This window comes from Oncorhynchus mykiss, chromosome 20 (genome assembly GCF_013265735.2).
Source record: "Oncorhynchus mykiss isolate Arlee chromosome 20, USDA_OmykA_1.1, whole genome shotgun sequence".
NCBI lineage: Eukaryota > Metazoa > Chordata > Actinopteri > Salmoniformes > Salmonidae > Oncorhynchus > Oncorhynchus mykiss.
The window spans coordinates 20,788,703-20,815,478 of record NC_048584.1 but is presented as its reverse complement, the minus strand read 5'-3'; the positions used below and the strand labels follow the sequence as shown (position 1 = coordinate 20,815,478).

General features: G+C 41.9%; 1 protein-coding gene across 2 annotated transcripts in view; it reads left to right on the top strand.

Moving 5' to 3' along the window:
- Positions 1–7,968: 7,968 nt before the first annotated feature.
- LOC110499110 (ETS translocation variant 4) overlaps positions 7,969–26,776 on the top strand; it is a 41,388-nt gene continuing 22,580 nt past the window's right edge. The window contains exons 1-4 of one of the 2 annotated variants that reach the window (XM_021576022.2): positions 8,121–8,177; positions 8,830–8,920; positions 9,165–9,212; positions 16,550–16,603. In XM_021576022.2, the coding sequence (XP_021431697.1) occupies positions 8,121–8,177; positions 8,830–8,920; positions 9,165–9,212; positions 16,550–16,603 (250 nt within the window). Of the gene's footprint in view, positions 8,178–8,829; positions 8,921–9,164; positions 9,213–16,549; positions 16,604–26,776 lie in introns of both variants that reach the window. The other variant, XM_036955959.1, reaches the window with a different exon arrangement.

Here is a 26,776-nt window from a genome sequence, read left to right as displayed (position 1 = left end):
TCTCCCTCCCTCATACGTTGACTTTATTTCAATAGAGAAATAGAAAGACCTCTAAATATTTGAACAAATATTTTATTTAAACCAAACCTATTCAAAGCTGTTTCCTATTCAAATCCAGGCCACTGCTAAAGCTATGTTCCACATTTACATACTTTTGCAGATACTCTTATCCAGAGCGACTTACACTAGTGAGTGGATACATTTTCATGTTTGTTTATACTGGTTCCCCGTGAGAATCGTACCCACATCCTTGGCGTTGCAAGTGCCATGATCTACCAACTGAGCCACACGGGACCAAATGTCCACCACTCTCACTCATTAGTTAGAATCCTCCCAGTAACCCACTGGCATTTCTATCCCTGTCCACTGGGTACATCTTCTTCATCTCCTATGTCTAATGGCAATAAAGCATGTCCACACTGCCACTGATCTGTCAGTCTCACATACCCGGCTCATCCCAACAGGAGGTCGTTCATATACCAGGTCTCACCAATACCCAGATGGCACCTGATGGCTCTAGTGCCAGTGTCACATCCATCTTCCTTCAAAGAGAACGGTGGAGTGCCAGGCATTCTCCACATGTAGCCTATAAGGCTGGTATTAGCTTGGTACACTTGTAGCTGCAAAAGGTCATCTCTATCTTCAGCGTCTGTATAATCTTGTTGAGGTTGATGGTGGGCGCGTAAGATTTGTAAGAGTATTTGACTAATAGGACAGTGTGGTAAACGTGTACATGTCCACATACTGTATCGCTATATTTATGATTTCACGTCATGCTGATGTAATACGCATACAGGATGTTAGATTGAGCTTAGTTACTTTGCTTAAGTCCATACCTCTGTTTTCCTAAGAGTGCTTTCTAACAAATGTGAGATTTCAAGTTGCATAAGCATTGAGAATTGAGTCAACATGAATTACAGTAAAATATACAGTATGAAGAAACTAAAAACTACCAGCTGCAAGTATTTCTTGACAGTCTTGATATTTCTTGATATTTCTTGACATAAACTTTATGAGAGTGCTCTGTCGTGCAGTAAATCTGTGGTCAAGCTGAGTGACATTGTCTTATCAGGTCAGCCTAAACCGGATAAACCCAAACTAAACACTACCGCCCAGTTGTTTGGAATCCCAACACAGGCCCTCGTGTTTGAGGAGGAAGGTCTAGGGGCATTGTTTAAACGTGCAGAGTTCATAACTAACTACAACAAGAATTTTGACAAAATGAGCGAGGCTCCCTTGTGGAAACAAAATTATAGTGATGTTAAATCATGAAACCTCAACAATATTATTTAGGAAAAGAGAAGGGGTGAGGATGGGCGAGAAGACTGGTTAAATCTGAGACACCACTGATCAGTGAATCTGTGAGAAGTCTCTTCTTTTCTCAACATGCTCTTGGGTAGAGCTTTGATGTCTGTCTGAGTAGCACTGAAAGTGGACAAAGCCCTGCAGGGGTTTTCTGTACATTACGCACATCTATAGAATTATTTAACAAATGTATTCTTTTACAAATGATTTCTCAACATATCAACTTCTAATCAATGATGACCTTTACTCAATCATCATGATTTCATATTAACATTTTCCACTGTAAAATTCATGATAAACATTCCACAATACTGAATATTCCTTCTATCCATATAGCCTTTTGATCAGACTAAGACAGTGATGATGAGGCACAGCACACGCCCCAAAGCCAAACCATTGGCTTTCCCCATGCGCCTAGATGATGCAGCTGGATTACCATAGCTGAAGTAAATGGGATTTTGTTTTATCCCCAAATTAGCATGGAAATGAAGTGGAATTTGGGATATAAATGAAAATGTGGGCGAGTTGGTTGGAGCGACAATAGAGAGTTTACACAAAACCAGTGCTGTGGAGCGACAGAGACAGCAACAAGGCTCCTCTATGTCTCCTCATCTGAACCATCCCGCCCTAAAAAAAAAAGAACTTCTCTCAGTCCCAGCTCTTCTCTATGGGCTCCTGATGTGTGCTGTTGGCTCGTTGAGAAAACTGGAGAGGGCCAGTCTAAACCTTGAATAAAGGGGGGTTTGCTTTGTCTCTTATCTGGAACCTCAGCTGGGCCAGTGCAGCTGCATGGGGACTTTCAGCCGGCATCTGAAAACACCCCCATAAACGAGGAGATGATTGTATTCACCTGATTGATCTTTCATAGGGCAGTGCAGGCTATACAGGCTGGCTTTGGTGGGAAATGGATGGTGGGGTTGACAAACAAGCAAGTCAGTGTCTGTGGCAGGAGACTGAGACTGCAGGTGCTGAGCATGCTTGGGTTGGCGCGCTAGACCTCCTCAGATGCCAATGGTGACATTTCCTGCCTGTGACTATACACAGCAACGAAGCCATGTCCTGGGGGAATTAATAATAGGCCACCGGCGGGTACAGAGCACACACACACACACACACTCAGACAGTATACACACATAGATAGAGAACACACACACACTCAGACAGTATACACACATTGATAGAGAACACACACACAGATAGACAATACACACACTGATGAATGCACACACACACACACACACAGCCGTTAAAGCTCATCTGTTGTTGTGGGGGAGGCAGGCTGAGCTAAGCCTGTCTGGGGTCTGTGTGAACTGCAGTGCCAGGCATTCCACAGGGTTGGCGGTGGGAAATCAATTTATGTGTTGCGGTCTAAGCCAGCAGCCAGTGACAATCCCATGCACCAGGCCCGAGCCAGGAGACATAAATCAGCTCATGACTTACAAGCGTTCATTTCAGAGAAAATGCACCGCAAGTGACTCTCACTCCCTTCACTATTTGGGGCAAATCTGTTCACTATTCAGGTGTAGTCATAACAGGGCAAGTGCCTGATTGACAGGCAGCGGCAGACACTGACAGAAACAGAACAACACAACTCTCAAGGATGAGGGTTCAAAACCCTGATTTGAATTTGTGTAGTGTCAACACCTATTAAATCTGACCTCTTGGCCTTAATAAACATAATTGGCTCTGGTTTATGCTTGAGTTATTTTCAGGTGAGCATTGTTTGCTGTTCAGGAGGATGGAGGAAGTCCTGAAATGAATGGAGACGCCATTGGCCCAGAGGAGTCAGGACATAAGGGCAAGGCAGCCTGGCACAAAAAGGATGTGCGATAAGTCCATGCCCAAATGTGTAGAGTGTATTTTTAGTAGCTATTTCACTGGAAATGTTTGTTTAGCAAACACACACACACAGAAAGACACACACGCGCACGCATACACGCACATACACTCCCTCTCTCACACACACACACACACACTCGCCCTGCACCTCTTTTCACACGGCAACTGTTTGGACTGGGAATCATCTTCCAGTTGACATGGCATGTGAGAGCAAGCTGCTCTTGCTCGAACGCCCGTCCCTATTGCAAACAGCCAGGGCTGCCTGTCTTGTCTGGCCTCTGCCCTCTGCCTGAGAGAGTATGTCCTGTTTGTTTTAATGGCCCAGAGATGCCCCCTCTATGGATGAGAAACATGGATGTCATGCACGGGTCAATGAAATGAATGGACACCCTCATGGGCATTAATGTATAATATTACAGTGTTTAAGAATCCCTTTGGCACTCATTTCAGAACCTTGTGGTCCTTTTTCAAAACTCTAGACACAAAACTCAAAACGGTCATCACTTGTAACACAGGCTGTCCAATGTTCAAAACATTGCATTGTGCTTTCATATCGTTAAAGAAACCTTGCACTTGCAGAATCATTGGTTCAAATAACTAATTTATCATGAAATACCATAGGAACATTCATTTAGATCACCCACACAAGATCGTACAATCATTAAATATTGTATGTGATACATGTTTCATTATGCTACTACAAGTCAATGCATCACTGTAAAAGGACTAGTAGAGAGAATACTACAGACACAGTGGAATCATTGAACAAAATATGAAATTTATTGATGAAATACAATAAAATCACAACATGAATCAAAGCAAAAATAATTAGCTACAAAAAAAGAAAAAACAGAAGTCAACTGCAGTGTTCCTCACCTGGCTTACTGTAAAAAGCAAAACAAAAGATTGATTACTGTACTTCTATATTTCCATCAACCCTGTCTTGTGGATTTGGCCACAGGTTCTCATCCACATCACAATGGATGTTTTCATTAGCCAAAAATCTTGGGAAGAATCTTCGGGCGAATCCAGGCCTGACACTGGTCTGCCGTGATGTCATTGCATGCGTCATCCATGGCCTGGAGAAGGGTGGCTTGTTCGTGAGGGCGCCTACCTTCCACCTCCATGTGGAGAAAAATTCCTCAATCGGGTTAAGGAAAGGAGAGTATAGGGGTAAGTACAGGGTGGTAAATTGCGGATGGGCCTGAAATCAGGCTTGCACCATTTGAGCATGGTGGAACCTGACATTATCCCACACAATGACATAGGTCATGCCATCAACTCTACCAACCTTATTTAGCTCATCAAGGACGGTTACATTTGAACAGCAAATCATGTGGCTGCCTGCAACTCAATATATAGAGTATATAGAGTAGAGAGCTTTAGATGTTGTTCGACCAAACATTAGAACGGGCAAGATGCGTAATCTAAGCAACTTTGACCATGGTATGATTGTTGATGCCACACATGATGATTCCAGCATCTCAGAAACAGCTGCCTTCCTGGGATTTTTACGCAGTACAGACTCTAGAGTTTACAGAGAATGGTGCGATAAACAAAACACATTCAGTGAGCGGCAGTTCTGTGGGCAAAACCACCTTGTTAATGAGAGAGGTCAGAAGAGAATGTCCAGAATCATTCAAGCTAACAGAAAGGCCACAAACATTCAAATAACAGCTGTTTAAAACAGTGGTGTGCAGAAGGGCATCTCTTAACGTACAACACCGTGAATAATTCAGGCTGTTGTGGAGGCAAAAGGGGGTCCTACCCAGTACTAAATAGGTGTACCTAAAAAAGTGGCCGGTGAGTGTACAGTAATGTCAAATCTGAAAACATGGTCGGGAAAAGTGGTACATGGGACCATAAAAACTGTTTCTGATAGAGAATGATTATGAAATATTACATCCATAGATAATGAAGTCCACGGTAATTGGTGTCAATGGATCTCGTTATCCTGAAACTTTCATGATCTAAACATGGAATATTGTTTGTCAGTTTCCGTAAAACTATGCATTAAGAGTAACGCAACAGTTACTTATAATTTTGAGCAGTTGGATCAATTGATCGTTAGATCATTGTAATGAAATGAGTAGACAGTCATCTCAGATGTAATGTGTGAATTGCATTTTGAAATGGTAATACTTTGATGTCAAGTTGTGTCATTTTGAACAGGTGATTTTAGTTCAATGAACAAATGATCTTAGCTTTATGTGTATTGTATCCAAGCAATTGGAAAAAGTGTTAAGAGTTTTGAAAAATGTGCATTTTGATCATTGGTTGTGAGTTTTGTGTCTAGAGTTTTGAAAAAGGACATCAGCGTTCCGAAATTAGTGCCAAAGTGATTGTAAAAAAACTGTAAGCATTCTAAATGTAGCGTTATAAATGTGTCACAATTTGGGGGAATGAAGATTAAAGAATGAAAACGACATGGTTTACAAATCGTAAATGTTTAGTGTCAATTTAGGAATTATGAACATAGAATTCAGCGATATTATGGTTATTGTTACACAGTAACATAATACAATACTCTTTGAGATATGATCAAGGACAAGAGGATGTATATGGGGGTGGGGGGTGGGGTATTGGCAGAGATCTCTTGAGTAGCACACATGGTTTAGTTCTGGCATGGTCTGGTCTGGCATGGCTCGACTCTGGTATGGGAACTCATTAGATTCCCAGTGGGGATAATGGTATGTCCCGCCATGGAGCCACCGACTTGACCCAGGGCAAGCTGTCTCATAGACACAATAAAAACACGTAGCCTGGCATTGCTCAAATGAATAAAATATTTGGTTGAAAATAAGAATGATTTTCAATCAAATGAGCGGTAAAAATAACAGTTGCACAAGCACATAATTTCAGGACATAATCCAAATCAAATCCAACTTTATTTGTCACATGCGCCGAATACAACAAGTGTAGACCTTACCGTGAAATGCTTACTTATCAATGTTCTTTATCTCAATATGAGTGAGCATTTTATAAAATACTGGTGTGGTTGTGTTCTATTTTGTATTAAAAACAGCATCCCTTCTACAGAACGCTTTAAAGAGCCTCCTTTTGCTCTCTGTGGACTCTTCTTAACCCTGCTGACACACATCAGACTCAGACAAGCATACATGGCTATTAGTAAATGTTTTGGAAATTAGATAGACTATATGAGTACTGTTAAGATAATGAAACATCTCCATTAGTTTCAGAAATTAACTACCACTATAAGCCACAGAAAGCTTTTTTTATACCATTCCCCCCCCCCCCCCCTTTCATTTTCATTTTAGAGTGCATGTGGTAGAATTGAATTGAATAGAATATTTGTTTTAAATTGCGTCATAAAACATAATAACACGATAGTGACATGTTCCTTCCAACTCGGTATGATGTTTGTTTAAACGCAAGTTGTGACGTTTCGTGGCATTTTTTTCAAAAGGTGTTCCAAATAGCTGACCTCTGACTCAGTCAGTGAGCAAAGTAATTTCTAGTTGTACATTACATACTGTAAAACGTGTTATGTAGCCTAGTCATTAAAAGTGAGGAGAAGAAGTGTAAGAAGGTAAACAAATTAACTTATTTGACAGTGTCTGGGCAGGAGGGACATTCAAGCTAGGGCAGGTTTTTATGAATGGAAGTTTTTTCCCAACTTTACCTCTCTCTCTTTTTGTGAATGAAAAACAACAGGACATTCTAGTATAAAGGCTCTCTGAGTCCCAAGCTCTGATTGGCTGCCACTCCTCTAACTCCACCCATGGTTGCTAGGGACCTGGACAGCCTCATAGCTGATTGGTTCAAAGAGGGAACCTAGTTTTCATTCATAAATCAGGTCATTCATTAGGACAAAAGTAGAAATTCAACCCCTTGAAAGAGGAAATCAACCAATCACCAAAGTCATTTGGCCAGAGCAAGCGTCTGAAAGCAAGTCTATGTAGTCCAAATCAACACTCAAGTCTGGAAAATAATTGACAACACCCTTGATTTTTGGGGCATTTCCGACCCAAGCTGATAACACACGGATCAAGCTTCTAGTTTGATTATAGAGCAAGAGTTATTTAGTGACCCTGTAGCCTGTAAAGTCGAGACGCGACATTTGTTTTTTATTCTTCACATTATCCACAGTTCAATTTCCTCTCGCGTCGTTCGTGTAAATATAAAGTATAAACTACTTTTTTTTTGTAAGAAAAGCCTATTTTTTGTAAGTGCACGGTCCTATAAAAATCCAATTTATTGGTTTTGCCTGTCGATTTTACAAATGAAAATGTAACATTATTAGGTAACACTTTATTTGGATAGTCCATCTGTAGATGCTCTACAGACTATCAGTAACATTTCAACTAAATATCTACTAACCCTAACCCTAGCTCTGAACATAACCTTAACCTTTATACTAACCCTTATTCCAAACCTAACCCTAACCGTAACCTTAGCAAGCAGTTGCTTGTCAACTGAAAGGTTGTTGATAGTATGATCCAGACTATCCAAATAAAGTGTGACCCATTATTTCCATAAATCCTGTATAAGCCATTTATAAACAACAAATAACATAAGAGCAAAGAAGAGGCACATTGCATAGGCTTACTTGTTGAGAGAATTTTGTGCGGTATCTGAAGACTGTGCGAGATCTATCACGAACCAGCAGTAAAGGGTTTTTGTCTAGAAGGGATACAGCTTTTGTAAAAAAAAATGTATTTTCGTAGCAGGTTTAGGAGAATTTACCCCCCCCCCAAAAAAAATAACACTTCCGATGGCAATTTGACAAAGTTGTATTACATCTAGAGATGGCCGTTGTAAAGGGGGCAGCAGCTCCCTGAGTAAAAGCTCGCCATCGCTTCCCTCTGCATTTTATGTGAATGGAGCTCATTATGTATGCAGCTTTCTCGCAGCTCCATTCACAACTATCGCTCCTCTTGTCCCTCTTCCCTCTCTCCCTGCAGGCTGCGTGGATCTCATTCAACTCAGCCTAAATGACCACAAACGGTTAACGGATGGATTATAAAATGGATGGATATTTGGACCAGCAAGTGCCTTACACTTTAGCAAATGTACGTATGGATAAAGTAATGTATTTGTAAATGCTGTGCTCAGTTTTTAGGACTTGGCTACCGGGCTCTGATCGCCCTTTGCATGAGATTTGGCTGAAGCAATTGTGTGCGCGAAGAAAACTGTTTTCATTCGCTTCTAAACTATCAAAAGTTCTGCATAATTGTTTTACTACATACACTAAATGAAAGCTTTTATTTTACACTGTTCATTAACACATTGCTTGTCTCTAGACCGGACATGTTAACAGTGTCCCCTAGCAAATGGGTTAACAATTTGAGAGGGCAAATGGAACTGTAGAGCGCGTTTGTGTTGCAACACTGTTGCAGTTTACGGTGACAAGCTGCGTTGGTATTCTGTTGTGGTTGTATTGGGTTGATAATAGGTTATATGAGAGTAATTGTCAATGGTATTTGAAGGGACAATATTTGTTCTATAATTAGGTACAACTATTAATAAAAAGTAGAATTGTATCCTTTTAATATCCTTTAGATAACGTAATATGTGATTATTTTAGTATTGATTGCCATATTGACTAATTACCTAAACCAATTAGTGACCTTGGGAATGTTCTAGGTAGCCTATGACATCAAAGGTAGGCTACATGTCATGTTTGTGTGTATTAACCACTGTAATATTTCTGATGCTTTGCAGAAGTCACAAGGACATGGGCCCCTAAATAGACTGTTGATGGCAGCAAAAAGGAAATACATGGACACGGAATTACCCCCTCAGGAATCTGAAGGTAAAGTTAGAGCTTCAACGGCGGCTCTCAATGTCCCCTTTAGGTGACACAAGTTTACCTCGTCAATGGTCTGCTTATCAAAACGTCATACAGATGTATGGCTCCTATTTATGGATTGATAAACATGACTTAACTTGCCGAAAACTTGATCTAGCCGACATGACCAGACCATCTTGTGAGTGAATGCTCTTTGATCTTGTCGTTCTGTGGTAATCATGTCGTTTTCTTCTTCTTCTTCTTTCAGACCTCTTTCAGGATTTAAGCCAACTTCAGGAGACATGGCTCACAGAAGGTGAGACTACCTGCAGCATTTACTTCAATTCGTTTTTTTGTTGTTGGATTAATTGCTATGTTTCAGTGAGAGTGGCAATGATAAATCATAACGCAACAGAGACTAGGGAAAGGTCAACAATATTTGAATATGTTAGATAGCATGTTTAAATATGCGGGTGATCTGTTGAACATTAGTGATATTGATATCCTGGAGGACCAACCTTGTTCAGACATATTAATATGGAAATTATCCATTACAAAAGGAGTCTGTTGACATAGCTGTGAGTGTGTTTGATCTCAATTTCTCAGTTGATGACTGCTAGGTTGATGAGAACACATACCACCACGAACCAGTAATTAAATCCCTACAGACTTATTAATAAAGAGTGGGACTGAAAGAATGTACAGTATGATAATTACAATTAATTTGACTATTAGTCATGTGCAGGGGCACAACTTTGGTTTTAGAAGTGGGGGGGATGTTTTTTTACGAGTTACATTTTTTATTTTTTTTTCTAGTCGAATAAACACTCCAGTCGGATAACATGAGCACTGTTGCCTCGTTTTATATCACATGCCATTGCTAAAACTGGGGGAGACAAAAATGTAATTCCAGAATGTGGGGGGGACCTGTCCGCGGTGAAATTTTCACCCCTGGTCATCTGTCCCAAATATTTAGTTGACATCAGGAAAGGCCTATTTTACTTTACTGTGGTGGTATTCAAACTTTTTCAGCACAATGTTTTCGACCAGAATATTTGGGGACACCATTTTTTGCACAGGAATTTCTCGCAACCCCACCCCACCCAAATCTAATTACACACACTTAAAATCGGTACATTTCAATTTAATTGCATTTTCATCTCTTATCAAAATGAAAAGAAACCAATAAATACTCAATAAAAAATTGAAAATTGAAATAAAATATTATTATTTACCCACTAGGGGTCGTAACCCCGACTTTGAATACCACAGCTTTAGTGAGTGTTAGACACACAGTACACAGGGTTGAGTAGCAAAACGTAGTTTCAGTAAAAATGTAGGCAAACGTAAAAACGTAGGCAGTAAAACAAGGACCTTTTCACTTTAAGAGGTGAAGAAAGGCTCGGGGAGTTAAACATTATGTTGCAATACACATGGTCATTAGTGATATGTTACGACAGAAACGTTTCCTTGGTGAACATAGACAGGACATGATAAGCTGTAAACATTCCCTATTTTGGCTGTGTTGGCATGTAGTGTCCTTGCGTGCCAATAATCCCAGCCAATGCAAACAAACAGCATGTTAGGCCCTTGTCACTAAAAGCACATAGCGATGAAATGGACCCAGGCAGGCATCATCAATTGTCAGCAGTGTGGAGTTTAAAGGTACAATATGACGTGCGCTCTAAAGAAGCAATTATATGTTAGGACGGGACAACAACACTAAGGAATGACTCACGCATGTTTTGTAAATCTGGGGCCCAGAAGTGGAAGGGCAATATGTAACACTTAAACAACCTCTAAACAAGAAATGAAACCTGCTACAAAATGCCTGCCATCTTGAACCAGCCAAATTGATATCCTGTGATTTGTAGCAGACCTGGGTCAAATATACATGTATGTCAAATGCTTTCAAATACTCGAGCTTCGGTTGATTTTATTTGCATAATGGAGCCAATAGAAAAGTCCCAAAAGTGCAAACTCCAAGCTTAATCAAGTGCACCTCAAATCCTTTCAGACCCGAGACTGGTTTACAGTATACATAATGTACATAACAAAACAACCAGATAACTAATGTAACATTCTTTTGTTTGGCTCGAGAGGGTATCTTATTGCCTTGAATGAAAAGCAAAAAGCTCATCTCCATACGTACATGTACAGGAGTCTTGAATTGCCAGTGCTGTGTTCATTGTAAAATAGTAGTGGGTACACTAGTGATAACATGGGAGGTGCTTCCAGACTGTTGTTGTGAGGAAAGGGGATTTCTAAAGTTATGCATTTTTTGCATGACTATCCCTAGACACAGCTTATCTGCTTATCTTGAAGTAACCATTTTTTTTCATGGTAGAGGACAGTTCACAGTAGCATCCTTAGTATTGACCATGAGTCACACAAGACCAAAATCTATAACCAGATCCTGTGAGAAGTATTATCGACACAAACTACTTTAAGGAAGTTGTTGTGGATGCTTGAGTTGAGCTATACCTTTTTCACACTACTGAGCCGAACTGTACTGTATTGGTCCGGTTACGCATCCACCATAATTGCTGGAACTGTGCTGGAAAGGCCAATGTGAAAAGAAAATACCCGAGCCAACACAGTACCGTTCGAGTCGGCACACTAGCGTGAAAAGGGTTCAAGTCATTGAAATGGGCCTCGACTCTTATGAAAAATGATTGTTTATGATGCCCAGCAAACAATGCTCTCATTGTATCTCGGCCTCGGGCACCTAATTCTCATGCAGCGTCAAACTGGCAAGTTCACACCACCACGCTCCACAGACAAAGACAGAGCCAGCACCAATAAAAGGGACAACAATGAGAACCACCCCAAAGTCTGGTCCCTTTGATGGACATTCTATTTGTAGTTAGTCAACCATAAAGGTAACATCCATAGCAGAGCAGTAGATATGGCGTTCTGTTGTACTGCATCAACAGATTGCCAAGGAGGAGGACTCGCTGGGCCATAGAGAGAATGAAAAAGCCCGAGCTGCCTGGGTGGAAGTCAGTGGCGTAACTATCGGTGTGTTATTTAACCCTAAATAGTAGCTTGTTTTTGAGCTGTTCTGGCAGAACTCCTCTGTCCTGTTGCATTAATTAGAGGCCTATCATTGTGACTGATTGTGGTTGCAAGGGATTCACCCGCATTGTAAAAACTCGCTAGCTGGAGGGAGTTTTCTGCTGGAGAGTGTGGAAGAAATAAAGGAGACGGGAAGGTTACGAGAGAGAGAGTTCAGGTTCTTGTCACATCTTGTCATTGGCGTTTATGACAGAGTTCTATGCTCCTCCCAGGATCTCCCATTGAGGAAAAAAAAGTAATTCAAGGTGCCTGAAATAAATAAAAAAAAATTAAAAAGGAAATTTGTCTTTGCTCATATAAACACATTTTCTGTCTTGTGCTGACTTGCATCTCAAAGCCTTTGACGAGGGTGTTCCTGGAAGCAAATCGGATACACACACTCGCTCACGCACACACGCGCTCACGCACACACACACACACACATACTCTCCCTCTGTCTCCCTAAGCACAGGGTTGTGCTCTTGTCTACGAGCCAGTACTGACGCTCAGATATCCTTAATGTTTTCTTTCTTCTCTTCCTTTTTCTTAGCTCGATCCAACGTGTTCCATTTTAGACACGTTGAAACGGGTGGAAATGATTTATTGTTTGATCTGGTGGACTAAATATTGGCCTCTGCTCTTTCTCATAAAGCAGCTTTATCCTTCTCCTTAGGGCAAAAGTTAAAAGGGGTAATAGTATTACCGTATAGGAACAGGACGCAGCATTATATAAGAAATCAATGTCATTTATCTGAACATGCTCCAAGACGCCATCATCCGGTTTCCTCCTCACAGGAAGCGGGGCAGAAATACGTGAAAGTGGATTTGAATTTCCTATTTCCTCTTTTCGCTCTGTTTTCCCTGCTTTGTTTTGTGGACTGTTAGCTGAAGTGAGAGAGGGGGCCTTTTGGCTAGGTTTGGGTCTTTAACTTGGCTGGGTGATGTCACAGGCGCTGGCACTTACTAACTTTCTCTTTGTGGGTTCTATGATGTTGCCCTTGCTCTGTGTTTGAAGAAAAAAGGGTTCTATGAAGTTGCCCTAGCTAAGTGTTAAGTAAATTTGCTTATGCCACATTTGAGTTTCAATTTGAGAGACTTTTTAATGTTAGTAAATGGAACTTCAGATTTGGTTTCCTATAATACTATACACTTTCACTTTCCATATTCTCATTATTTTAAACCATTTTAGAGTGGAGAGGGGACATGTGCTTCCCATGTGGTGGCATTTTGTTTTCATTCGTAAACCATCAACTTTTCCTAAGAATTGACGTGTACCATTACGTAAGTTCAAGACCAAAGCAATTAAAAGGCTTATGAAAAAGCAGGAACCTTTTAAATTGGACTCATGCCTGTTGTAAAGGTTTCCAGACCTGGCTGCAGGCGAGGTTTAGGCCATTCAGCCACGGGTAGCGATTCAGATGCCAGTGTGCTCATGGCTCACTGGGTAAATTTGACCTTTTCACCCATTGGGAAATTGGCAGTCCACTAATCTGGACTTCCTAACCTGTTTGTGTGGTTCAAAGTCCAGTGCTTGGGAGGACAATTGATATCGGAAATGTATTTGGATCTGAACATCTCAGCAAACAGAAAAGTACAATACTATCAAGCCCTGTTGCACCCGTACATAATGGGCTGGTTTTACAAAACGACTGCGACAATTCAGTCAGATACGGCCTAGATGGTAGGATAAGGTTAATTTGACTATAATGTCAGTAATACAATTGTAAATTAAACTGACTGCAAGTTAAAATCAAGTATGAATCCATTAATATTTATTTTACCAGGTCCAGTGTTTCTGTAAAGGTTGAATATTTTTGAAGTTTTTATTATCAACAAAATATCACTCATTCATGCTAGTGGCCTTGTGACCAAGATCTAAATAGTGCTAACCTAAACTTGCCCTCAGCTCCCCCTACTTCTCTCTCAGTTCCTCGTCCTCCTACCACCTCTAGCTTGACCTTAAGAACAATATCTCAAAGGCTTCAAAGCAGGTGACGAATTCCAGAACACTTCACTAGCCGCAGAGCATCTAGATTGACCAAGAATGTCCTCTAGCTCCACTAAATGGGTGTAAGACTGACAGAAGACATCTGATTTTCTTCCTTGTTTAAAAAGCCTGTTTAGTCTGTCTGTGCTCTGTGATGGAAAGTACACAGACACAAGTAAACAACATGCACACATTTTACATGCCACTGACGTCTTGTCACAATTCACATCAATGAGGGCAAAACATATCTCTGTGGATATTTGGCCAGGATTTACAAAGAGAATACGATTCCAACTGAATGTCTTGAAATGGGATCCGTGGGTGGAGGAAAGGAAAGCAGCTCCACCTCTGTACTGATCCATTAATCACCACTTTGGTTCGATAGCTAGTCTGCGTGAGTGACAGTAACCCTGTCTCCACTGTAAGTGCACCTCTTAAGGTCTTAAATCACCCTGTGCTGCCATCGTTAGGCCTCATGTCAGAGCCAGTGGCATGTGTTCATGGATGCCAAGGGAAGTCAGGCCCCTCCCAATAAAATAATAATTCATCTTTATAAATTTTCCTTCAATTGGCAAGAGGCTGACTCTATCTCATCGGAGAAAGCATCCGAGCGAGCGAAACTGTATGTGTCTCTGTATGTGTAAGGCATCTATCTGATCCTGACTGGTCAAAAGAGTATACATTATTGCCACCCGTAGCATTTAATGCAAGGGAAGCCAGCGAGCATTTGGCCACCCTTGATAATTTTAAAATAAAATAATAGCCAATCACAGTTGAGTTGAATTGAGTGAGCTCAACTGTGAATGGTCCTAGCGCACCAAAATAAAATTGTGAAAGGAAGCCAGTTTGGATTTGGCTTCCCTCAAATCACATCACATCGAGAGCAATACGTCATTGACAGAAACAACTTGAATTGTTGCATCTGGTGGGTAGCTACTTAGCTAGCTAAAATTGTCCCTCTCCTAAATTAGCCATGGATGGTGATAGGGATTTGGACTTGTGGTTTTACTTAATTCTCCCAGTGGCCAATGATTATAACGACAAATCTGATCCAACCATAAATTCATACATTGTGCCCCTAGCCTGAGAGGATGGAAGTTCAATATGTAGCTAGATGTAGAAGCTAATGTTTACTAGCTAACGTTGCAAGCAAGCAATTTAGGCAGGTAGCCCAGGACAACAAAAAACAAAATTGTGTACTGTATAACAGAATCATAGACCGTTTCGTCAACATGAAAGAGAGGAGGATGGCATTGGCATTTCTCTACAAATAGGGTGAGTTAACATGTTTTCTCTACTTGCACGCACACACACACACAGAAATCATAACCATGGACAGCCACATCTTATTTAGCTTAAGTTGATTGGACTAAACTGTTTTTGGTATCTTTTAGTTGTCAATGTATTAGACTAAGCATAGGTGATTTGAGGATGTTGAAATGTTGAAGTTGAAATGGTGCTGGAATAGTGGAGGCAGCTCTTGTTTTCTTTGCGACTTATTGTAACTCTCCGTGGTTCTAAATCAATAGTTGTTTAATAGTCCAAAAATGTCAGAAACATTAACTTTCTTGACCATTCTGTAGGTCATGTAACTGTTTGTTACATGCAATATGCTTTGTGGACTTCACCAGACAGAGTTTGCTCTCCGGTTTTGTGATGAAACGAAGGTGTGGTTGAATTTATTCTGCCACCATGTCTTCTTATTGTCTCAGCCTTTAGGCTTATATATCACTGTAGCAAGGCATGTGAACTAACAGGTTTTAGAGCAAACAACACAATTATCACAACACATAGGCTGTAATATGGCTTTTTGTCTGGCTTGGCTTCGCCAGTTATTTTACCCACGCACCGCTACTGGTCAGGGCATCGTCCTTCATACCAAAATGAGTTATCAGAAGGGACCCAGAGTTTTTCCTGGTCAGGTCATGAGGTCAGGAAAAACTCCTGACACTAATTGAGGTCAGAACAAAAATTAGACACAGTCAATAGTCACAGTAACGATGTTTGACTGCGGTCAAGGCATAACTGAGATTAAACCCTTCCAAGGCGCAGCTCGAAAAGTTAACGAATAAATCAGTGTTTGCGCCATCAAGACGTTAAATGCCACATGAAATGAGGAGAGCGAGGTAGCATGTAGCTGTGACTGAGTCCAACAGCTAAGCTTCATTCCCCCCTTGACTATGTGGTATTGATCTGTCGCTCATAGAAAAGTGCTGGCACACTGGAAAGTGTGGAAGTGAAGGTTGCTTGGCTGGACCCAGGCAGTGACTCAGGTTTCATGGCCAAGGAAAGAGTCTGACGAGGCCCAGCACCATGACCGCCAAGGACTATGGGCAGGTTGAGCTGAGCTTCCACACTGGCAAAGCTGCTGGACAGCATGAAGCACTAAGACTGGCTCAGTCAATGGAGAGATGTAGCTAGCATCAGACAGGCTAAGCGTGCATGCTAACATAGTGCTCACTCGCCTAGAAAGGCTAGCATAGCAGGCTAGCATAGTGCTCACTCTCTCTAGATAAATTGACAGACCGACCACCAAGGCTGGCAAGGCTAGGTACATTATGCTCAACCCATGACATGACTAACGGTTTCTCTTTCTTTTCTGATTTCAGCTCAAGTTCCTGACAGTGACGAGCAGTTTGTTCCTGATTTCCACTCCGAAAACTGTAAGAAAAAAATGCATGTGTCACTGCTAAGAATTCTGTGTGTGTGCGTGAGGGAGAGAGAGAGAAACTTAGATACGGGGTCAGCGTTGGGATGTTGAACTGTTCAAGGCTTGGGCGGAGCTACTGTCCTTGCCAAAGTTACGGTAATCTTTGCCTGTGAAACATAGCATTTCCAAGACACATACTTAATACAACCTATTCATCATGGGTGAATTAGGATGCTACTATTGTCCTCCTCCATCCATTTGCATAGTTATGAAAGCTGAATGGATCGGCCCAGGAAACCAGTAAAAGATGATTCAGAGTCCAGGTACAAAGATTCCCTTTTGTGTATGTCTGAGGTGTAAGAGGGGAAAGCAAATTCCCGTACTACACAACTGCGTGGCTAGTATTTGAATGGGTTTCCCTTTTTGTTGTGTGTCTAGACAATGCGGATTCAGGATCTGTAGGGGAGTGTGCGCTTTACAAACAGCGTCCTCCGTGCCCTTTTCATTTAAAGCCATTCATAGAGTTAGACCCTTTTTACATTGACAAAAGTTGGAGATTCTCGAGAGGAGATTCTCAAGAGGTATCAAAATAAATTGTGAGACAGCTGTGCCACCAGAGACTCTAGGTTCGCGCCCAGGCTCTGTCGTAACCGGCCGCAACCGGGAGGTCTGTGGGGCGATGCACAATTGGCCTAGCGGGAGGAGTTGGCCGGTAGGGATATCCTTGTCTCATCACGCACCAGCGACTCCTGTGGCAGGCCGGGCGCAGTGCGCGCTAAACCAAGGTTGCCAGGTGCACGGTGTTTCCTCCGACACATTGGTGCGGCTGGCTTTCGGGTTGGATGCGTGCTGTGTTAAGAAGCAGTGCGGCTTGGTTGGGTTGTGTATCGGAGGATGCATGACTTTCAACCTTCGTCTCTCCCGAGCCCATATGGGAGTTGTAGCGAAGAGATAAGATAGTAGCTACTAAAAACAATTGGATACCACGAAATTGGGGAGAAAACGGGGTAAAATTCCCATTATTATTATTTTTTTAATAAATAAATAAATTGTGAGAATATATACTCATTAATAATGGAATTTAAAGCTGTGAATTGCTCACATCTCGACCGCTAGCTACCTTCAGGGGTAGCGCACAAGCAGGGCAGTGTAAACAGAATTGTCTCATTGAGTCCAGCACTCCTACAGTAAAAATCATAATTGCAGAACTATGTTTTTGGAACAGCTGAAATGCATAGACATTTTCCTTATATTTGAGACTTGTATTATTGAGTTTTTACCTGAAATTGCAGTAACAGGCTGTTACATTCTACATTTGTAGCCGTAGCTTTAAGAAAAGTAATCTCAACAGTGTACCTCCCCCCTTGCTTGGCTACCCTGCACTGAGCCACTTTCCAGGCAGGAAGCCATTTGATCTAGCTATGCAAGCAAGACCTGATCAGCTCCCGATGAAATGATCAACGTTTTAGTCGCAATTTGTATTTACCTCATATAATGACTTCCATGGTGTTGATCAAATGAAGCCTGGTTTGTTCTAAGGCAGGGTTATTCAACCAGGATGTCCGCAAAAAAATATATATAATAATGTTTTTATGAATATCGATAGCAACAACAGAATAAAGAAATGTAGAATTACATACATACAGCAGAAAAGCAGAATATCTTCTTTCTAATGATGTCAGCTTTTTTTCTTAACTCTTAATATTGAGCAAATTACACGGAGTTTCTACTGTTGTTGGTATTAAACTTACTGGAATATCTGACATAGGCTTTGAAAAACCACCCATGAACATACTACCACTGCGGCAAGTGCTGCTGGTAAGCTTTCTTGACTTGGACATAAATGTTTGCCAACACATGGCCAAATTTTTTGTTTAACCAGCTAAACATCTGCTCTTAGCAAAACCGGGTTTGGAGTTACCTTTCTAGCTTATAGGCTAGAAATATGTTAAAGTTTACACTTCCTCTTCCAATTATAATGTGGGGAGGTCAGAACAATAAAAAATATATATATATACCAAATCTATTAATTTTAAAATGTTGATTACTTCTCTCCTTGTCATTATCATTCTCACCTGAGGATAAGACAAGATGTGAAAATGATTTTTTGCAAACATATGATGGGGGACACTGGGTCGCGGGTTTGCCTGGGGTGTGGGGTTCCCTGGGCAAGAAAAGGTTTAAGACCCCAGTTTTAAGGGAACTTTAATATGCTGATATTGTCATGTAGAACTAAGAGCTAGCAATCTAGCTATGGTTCAGCATTCAGCTAACTGGTTAACGTTAGTAGCTAGCTATTATGATGTAGATAGCTAATGAGAATACAGAAATGATTTTGTTTAGCTTGCTTCCTAGCAAGCTCTATACAATACTATGAATGACACTGTATGATAATGCTCCTGTATTTTATATTCGTATGAGACAGGTAAACGTTCATGTTTGATATGCTAACATTACTAGCTAGTGGTAGCTTAGCTAACTGTGCTATTGTCTTACTTGCTAGGTACATTTAATGTGTGTACGAACAAGAAAATAAACCCTTTAATTGTCTGCACATGCTTGTGAATTGTTGCATTATTCAAGAGAGTAATATGCTCTGGTTGCATTATTGAAGAGTGTAATATGCTAGGGTTGCATTATTTAAGAGTGTAGCTAATATGTTTTAACTAAATGAAAAGTTGCTTGCATTGTTGAATAGTTTGCATGCTTACTGGCTAGTGTCTACTGTGATATTTATGGTAAATTTGAAGCTAAAAAGCAAGAATGTCACATTGCCTGCCATGACGAAAGGTAAAGCAAGGATGTAATGTAAATTGAAAAATCTAAATACACTACACAGCCAGAAATATGTGGACACCTGCTCTTCGAACATCTCATTTGAAAATCATGGGCATTAATATGGTGTTGGTCCTACCCCTCTCTACTATAACAGTCTCCACTCTTCTGGGACGCCTTTCCACTAGATGTTGGAACATTGCTGCAGGGACCTGCTTCCATTCAGCCACAAGAGCATTAGTGAGGTCGGGCACTGATGTTGGGCGATTAGGCCTGGCTCGCTGTTGCTATTCCAATTCATCCCAAAGGTATTCGATGGTGTGGAGGCCAGGGCTCAGTGCAGGCCAGTCAAGTCCTTCCACACCGATCTCAACAAACTAATTCTGTATGGACCTTGCTTTGTGCACGGGGGCATTGTCATTCTGAAACAGGAAAGGGCCTTCCCCAAACTGTTGCCACAAAGTTGGAAGTACAGAATTCGTCTAGAATGGCTTTGTATGCTGTAGCGTTTCCCTCTACTGGAACTAAGAGTCCTAACCCGGACCATGAAAAAGAGCCCCAGATCATTATTCCTCCTCCACCAAACTTTAGTTAGCACTATGCATTTAACCACTTTGCGGCTGAGCCGTTGTTGTTCCTAGACGTTTCCAATTCACAATAACAGCATTTACTGTTGACCGGGGCAGCTCTTTCAGGGCAGAAATTTGACTGACTTGTTGGAAATGTGGCATCCTATGACTGTGCCACATTGAAAGTCACTGAGCTCTTCAGTATGGACCATACTACTGCCAATGTTTGTCTATGGAGATTGTATGGCTGTGTGATTTTATACACCTATCAGGACCGGTTGTGGCTGAAATAGCCGAATCCACTGATTTGAAGGGGTGTCCACATGTTTTTGGCCATGTAGTGTATCTTTTCGTCAATCTGAATAGGCCCTTATGGGTGAGTCCGTTCAAAATGATGACGAAGAGGACATTGGTATATTTAACTGAATTTTTTAATGCAGAATTAACATAGCAATTTCAATTGATAAAGTCTCAATTAAACATGTTTTGAACATAATTTAAACCTGAAAATAAGTCAGAAGTTGTATAGTGTGAAACTTAGCAACGGAGTTCCCCCTAGCCCTGCTCAAAACCCATTAGCCCCAGTGAAACATGCCCAGTGAAACATATTGTTCCTGTCTGTGGAACAACAATGAGGAGGAGGAAGTGGCGATGAACCCTAGGGCACGCAAGGGTCATGTCTACTTAACCCTAGGCTAACCCAGCCAATCACTGCCAGCTTGCTGCCCGTGGTTGACCCTGGTATGATCCGTAGGGTCATTGGGGATTCACTTTGACAGGCAGCTCACTTATATGCAGTAGTCTGAGCAGAGATGGGCTCAGGTTGACAGACAGCACTCCTGCTAGCTCCTGCTGTTCGTACTCAATGGCCAGAACACTCTTTTGGGCTTCTCTATTCAACATGATGTGATGGGAAGCTCCAAGTAGACAGGCTGCCATTGACAGAAAGATATTCTTCTATGTGTTTGTGGTTGCGACTGGTAGCGAGTCTATTTAAGCCCCCTGCGGGTTAAATGAAAGTCTTGTCTGTTCCCATACCCGGTTATGCATTATTCCATCGAACTCATCACTCTTCAGCCTTGTAATATAGTTCTAAACAGGTGAGTCAGATGTTATGGTAACTCCGAGTACAGGGCGCAAAGCTGGCAAACAAAGTCCTAACGTTTTCTGGAGGCCGTATTGAAAAGGCGCCACAGCAAATCAAAAGTTGTTTTCTGAGTCAGGTTGTTACCTGTATGGGTGTGGAAGATAAAGGGAAAGGGAGCGAGAATGACGGAGAGAGCGAAAACGAGAGAGCGAGAGGGATGAAGAGAGTAAAAACAGAGCGCCAGGCTTTGGGACACTGGAATGCTAGATGAAGGAGATGGGAGGAGGGGGGGACAATAAGTTATTGTGCAATACCTGCACATCTGGTAAATCTATCTGTTCCCTTCTCCCTCAATAACAGATAACAAGCATGCTCTGTCTGCAGAGTTCCACTGAGGGAAGGTTATGTAAACACATGTCCTTTACCTCTGAATTATACTGTGTATTTGATGGGAATTGACCTTCAAGCTTTAATACAATACATGTGTGTTCCTTAACATATGATTCACTGAATACCGTTATGAAATGAAGTAAAAAGTGGAGGAGGTATGTTGACTTTTGGGGGTTTGACAAATCCCCCTATCTGATGTGTAATGAGGCTGTTGGATACTGACAGGCCCACTTGTTTTCAATGTGTCTGGCTGCAGGAAGGGAACTCAGTCGATTGTCAAACAAATCTTACACACACTGACTGTTTACTTAGTTTCTACATTTGAAGGTTTTTAGAATTGTCTAAGAGAGAATAAATGAGCCATTGATAAATGTGTTGTTACTGAAATACAAATTGTGTGGCAAGCAAGAGTTCTTTGGGTTCCGTTAGATGGAGAGCAGCCCAACAGACACATCCCATTCATACATTTTCTCCTGAGTGTAAGAGGAAGCGTGTCTCCCCCTCTCCCCATTCATAAAAAAAGTGCTACAGTACTACGTTACCCCCTTTGTGACCCCCCCTCGCTACGAGTGGATTCTCTGACCCCTCCCTCTTCCTGCCTCTGTACAAACTAAGCTGAGTTTTAAATCTGGACACCCCTAACTACCCCCCTCCCTCTCTCTCTCTCCTTTCCTCCCTTCTACCCTCTCTCTTTCTCTACACATTGAGTGTTCCAAGATGTGAGCTGATCCAGTCATTTCGGAGCTGTGTGGGCCGATTGTTTAGTTTTGGGCCTTGTAGTAATTATATAGGAAGTTGTGGCTGTAGATGCCGTTCCAGTCATTTAGAGAGAAAAGGGGAAACAGAGAGAGAACGGAAAGAGAAAGAAAGAGATAGGGAGTGCAGTTGAGTGCGAACGCTCACAGCAGTTTGTCTCATCGGTAGGTAGCATTCTGCCTCGACATTCATTTTCAACCTTCTCTCTTGTTTGTGTTGTTGTGTTCCCCTGCTCACTCATTCGTTCAGAGCTGGCCCAATCAGTCCCCATTTGGTGCAGAGGGAGAGTAAATTGGTGAGTCTCTCCCTCTGCTCTCTCTCCACTCAAACGAAAAGAAATATGCAGCCCAGTGTTCTCAACTTTCCAAAATACAGCTGCTATGCAACAAGTCTGCAAAAACATCCAGGTGACTGCCAGATATGCATGGATACCATTCGCCCTGGGAGGACGATTCCTTTTCAATGTGTATGCGTCCATGAGTGCGTGTGGTTATATGAGTGAATAGGTCATTTCTCTCTACAAACACACATGCATCCTGCCCACCTACACATGGTACGCACACACACATACACACTACACACACACACACACATACACACTCTGCACACACTTCAGCCCCACAGTTTTATGAATGGGCTGGTTGTGAGAGACTGGCTGAAGCAGCACATTGGGTCAAGGAGAGGGAATCTCAATTCATGAATTGGAGGGCCGTTATTCTACGACTAACGCTACAAAATAAGAGGGAGAACAATGCTTTATCTCTTTACATTTGGTTTCTGCTAATGTAATCCCTTAAATACATTTTCCAAAAAGTGTCTTATGTCTTCTCGATGTAGGGATTTGAAAGAATCAATAGTTGTTTTCCCTCTTGTAATGCACATACTAACATAATACTTTTGCCACATAATACTCACTAAAAACGGGCTTCTATGGATGGAGTAAATGTTGATTCAGACCAGTCCTGCAGACCAGGGACTGTATATGTAGAGATTTGAGCCAGCTCTAGCGGAGTGTCAGCTCAACCTTCTGAATGGGCAGTAGTGTGTTTTTTATTACAGAAGGGGGGGGGGGTGCATGTACGGGGAGAGAAAGGGGGGGCTCAAGGAACTGCTGTGTTTTAACGTTCTCCGCAGCTGGAATGTTTTCTCTTTCTAAGGTGAGAACAGGGGAGAACAAGGAGGAGCAGATACAGGCAGGGATGAGACCTAAAAATAACAGGCCAGTTAGTTCCACGTTGAGCAATAATACATGACTGACGAGAAACAAGGAGGGCACGTCAGCAAACCACACATGCCATCACAAAATAGCACCAGCGTTAATTGGTGATGCCATAGTTTTTGCCAAGGCAGGCAGCTAGGGCTATACCTCTATTTTCTCTTCTTGACTGAGTCAGTCATACCTGGGTCCTGTTCAATAGGTAGAAAACGCTTTGAAAAGAAGTGAAAGTGGGACCTGCACCTGAACTTAAGAACACCAGTAAGAACACAGATCTTCTATGTGTCTTACTAAACATGACCCTGGTTTGCTCATTGTTTACAACCGCCACATGTGACTTTAAGACGGGATGGCTGATGGCTGAGGCTGTGGTCTTGCTATAGTGACTTGCTGACAGAGGACAGGACGTGTGTGTGGAGTGAACCTAGTAGCGCTGTATTGATCCTAAAGATTCCCCCGACGGGGGAGGAAGAGTGGGAGGCGGAGGGATAGATGAAAGGATTAAGTGTGGATAAATCAGGAAAGGGGAGAGAGAGAGGAAGAGAGATAGAGGAAGAAATAGAGAGATTGAAGGGAGCGATAGGGCGAGAGGATCTGTGGACGTGGCATGTGCTCTGATAATTACAGGGAGGTGTCCGGCCAGGCTTTCTACTAGGACTTGATGGGAACAGTGCAGCACGTGTTATATATCTCTAGTCAAGATAAGCCTGGTCTGCCCCCATATCTCCTCCCCTCCCCATTCCATCCCTCACTTCAGCACTAGACGGATATCAGCCAGGTCACTGGGAGCTCATTATATCATTTCGGTAATGGCAGGGGGGGGGGCGGGAATCGATCGGCACATTAAACATTAAGAGGGGGCAGCTATATTGGGGACTGAGGGAATCGAGAGTGAAGAGTCAATATTGTGCCACATTAATCACACCCCTTGCTTTCTGCGATGGAACGTCCCGCTCGCTGCCCATGTCCTGGGATGGGGATGTATTGTATTGTGTCCACTAAACAGCAATGGGGGAGAAAGATTTATAGACGGTCAATGGCCATTCATAAAATACCACCGCAACGCACTGGGGATGAAATGGACAATGGATGAAGTGTGATTAATCTAAATGTTTAAAGAGATACAGGTCATGTTTTTTGTCAATAGGAAGGCAATGGCCAACTTTGATTCAACTTAGATTTCAGTGTAGCCGCGTAAAACTTTGATTCTGTACATGTTGTTATTTACCATGCTATTATCCACAACACGTCCTGTTGTCAGTGCTAATTGCTATTAGGTTCATTCATCGAGAAGAGGCGAAGTAGGTTAATAAGAGATCATTCTGGTGGAAGAGCTGCCTTTTTCTACATCCTGTGTCCACTCCTCCTTGTCTTGACCACAGGATGGACATGACAGTCACATGCACACACACCTTCAGATTCATGGTACCGTCTCTTCACTAGCTACTACCTGAACTGTTCTAGTTTCTCATGCAGGTCCTACAGTCAAATTGTCCTAAGGATATGTACAGTATGCTACAGTCATTGGTGGGTGACATCATTTCATTTCAAATATTAAGCACACGGGATATGAAAAAGGAATTTCCACTGTCAAAAAAAGGCAACCTGACAAAAATGTTAAAATGATCTAGAAGTAAGAAGTGAAACTTGGATGATTGACCGTGTGACACTCCATACTCTGGTCACATGAACTGAGTTTCGTTCAAGTCCGCCACATCCTCTTACCCAAAACAACATCAAGCTACACCCAATAATATGAAACCAAAATACATCGAACACTTCCGTTTCTCTTAACGCGCCTTGATATCTCTCACATAGTTCATCGGTTTTGAAGCAAACAAAGCCAAGGGAGATAAAGGGACCTGCCACTTCGCTTTACCTTCCAATTGCTTCCTGTTGATACTTCAGTACTGTCTATCTATCGTGTCAGGCTCATTTGGCAACAATGCTTTAAATATTCAAGGAAGTCAAGTCGTAAAAACAATATCTGATCAGAATGGGGGACCCCTAAATCAAATAGGAGAAACGAATGGTTAAATGGACCAAGCGTTGGCTTTTAAAGATGCTGAGTTGTCAGTTTGCCCATTGCTCTCTCTGCTCTTTCAGATTGTGCATTGACCTGAGAAGCACACATGTCCAGCACATGTTTCCATGTGCCAGTGGAGTAGCTGCTGGATTGTCTCTCTAGTTTCAATGATGTGGAACACATTGAATTGTAGTCGTTGATTCGCCATCCCACTGGATTTTCCACTGATGCACTATTACACTGAACAAAAATATAAACTCAACATGTAAAGTGTTGGTCCCATGTTTCATGAGCTGAAATAAAAGATCCCAGAAATTTTCCATACGCACAAATTTCTCTCAAATGTTGGCACAAATTTGTTTCCCTGTTAGTGATCATTTCTCCTTTGCCAAGATAATCCATTAAACAACATGATCATTTCACAGATGCACCTTGTTCTGGGGACAATAACAGGCCAATCTGAAATGTGCAGTTTTGTGACACAACACAATGACACAGATGTTTCAAGTTTTGAGGGAGCGTGCAATTGGCATGCTGACCGCAGGAATGTCCACCAGAGCTGTTGCCAGAAAACTGAATGTTGATTTCTCTACCATAAGCCGCTTCCAATGTCGTTTTAGAGAATTTGGCAGTACGTCACAACCGCAGACCACGTGTATGGCATTGTGTGGGTGAGAGGTTTGGTGATGTCAGCTTTGTGAACAGAGTGCCCCATGGTGGCGGTGGGGTCATAGTATGGGCAGGCATAAGCTACGGACAATGAACACAACTGCATCTTATCGATGGCAATTTGAATGCTTAGAGATACCGTGACGAGATACTGAGGCCCATTCATCCTCTGCCATCACCACATGTTTCATCTTGATAATGCACAGCCCCATGGCCTGCATACTCACCAGACCTATTGAGCATGTTTAGGATGCTCTGGATTGATGTGTACAACAGTATGTTCCACTTCCGCCAGTATCCACCAACTTCACACAGCTATTGAAGAGGAGTGGGACAACAATCCACAGGCCACAATCAACAGCCTGATCAACTCTATGGGAAATAAATGTGTTGCGCTGAATGAGACAAATGGTAGTCACACAAGATATGACTGGTTTTCTGACCCATGACCCTATTTTTTTTTTTTAAGGTATCTGTGACCAACAGATGTTTATCTGTATTCCCAGTCATATGCAATCCATAGATTAGGGCCTAATGAATGTATTTCAATTGACTGATTTACTTATATAAACTGTATCTCAGTCAAATCTTTGAAATTGTTGCATGTCGCGATTATATTTTTGTTCAGTATACAGTATACATTATACATTATACTTTCAATGTGTGGGCCAACATACTTGGAATTAAAATGTCAGCGT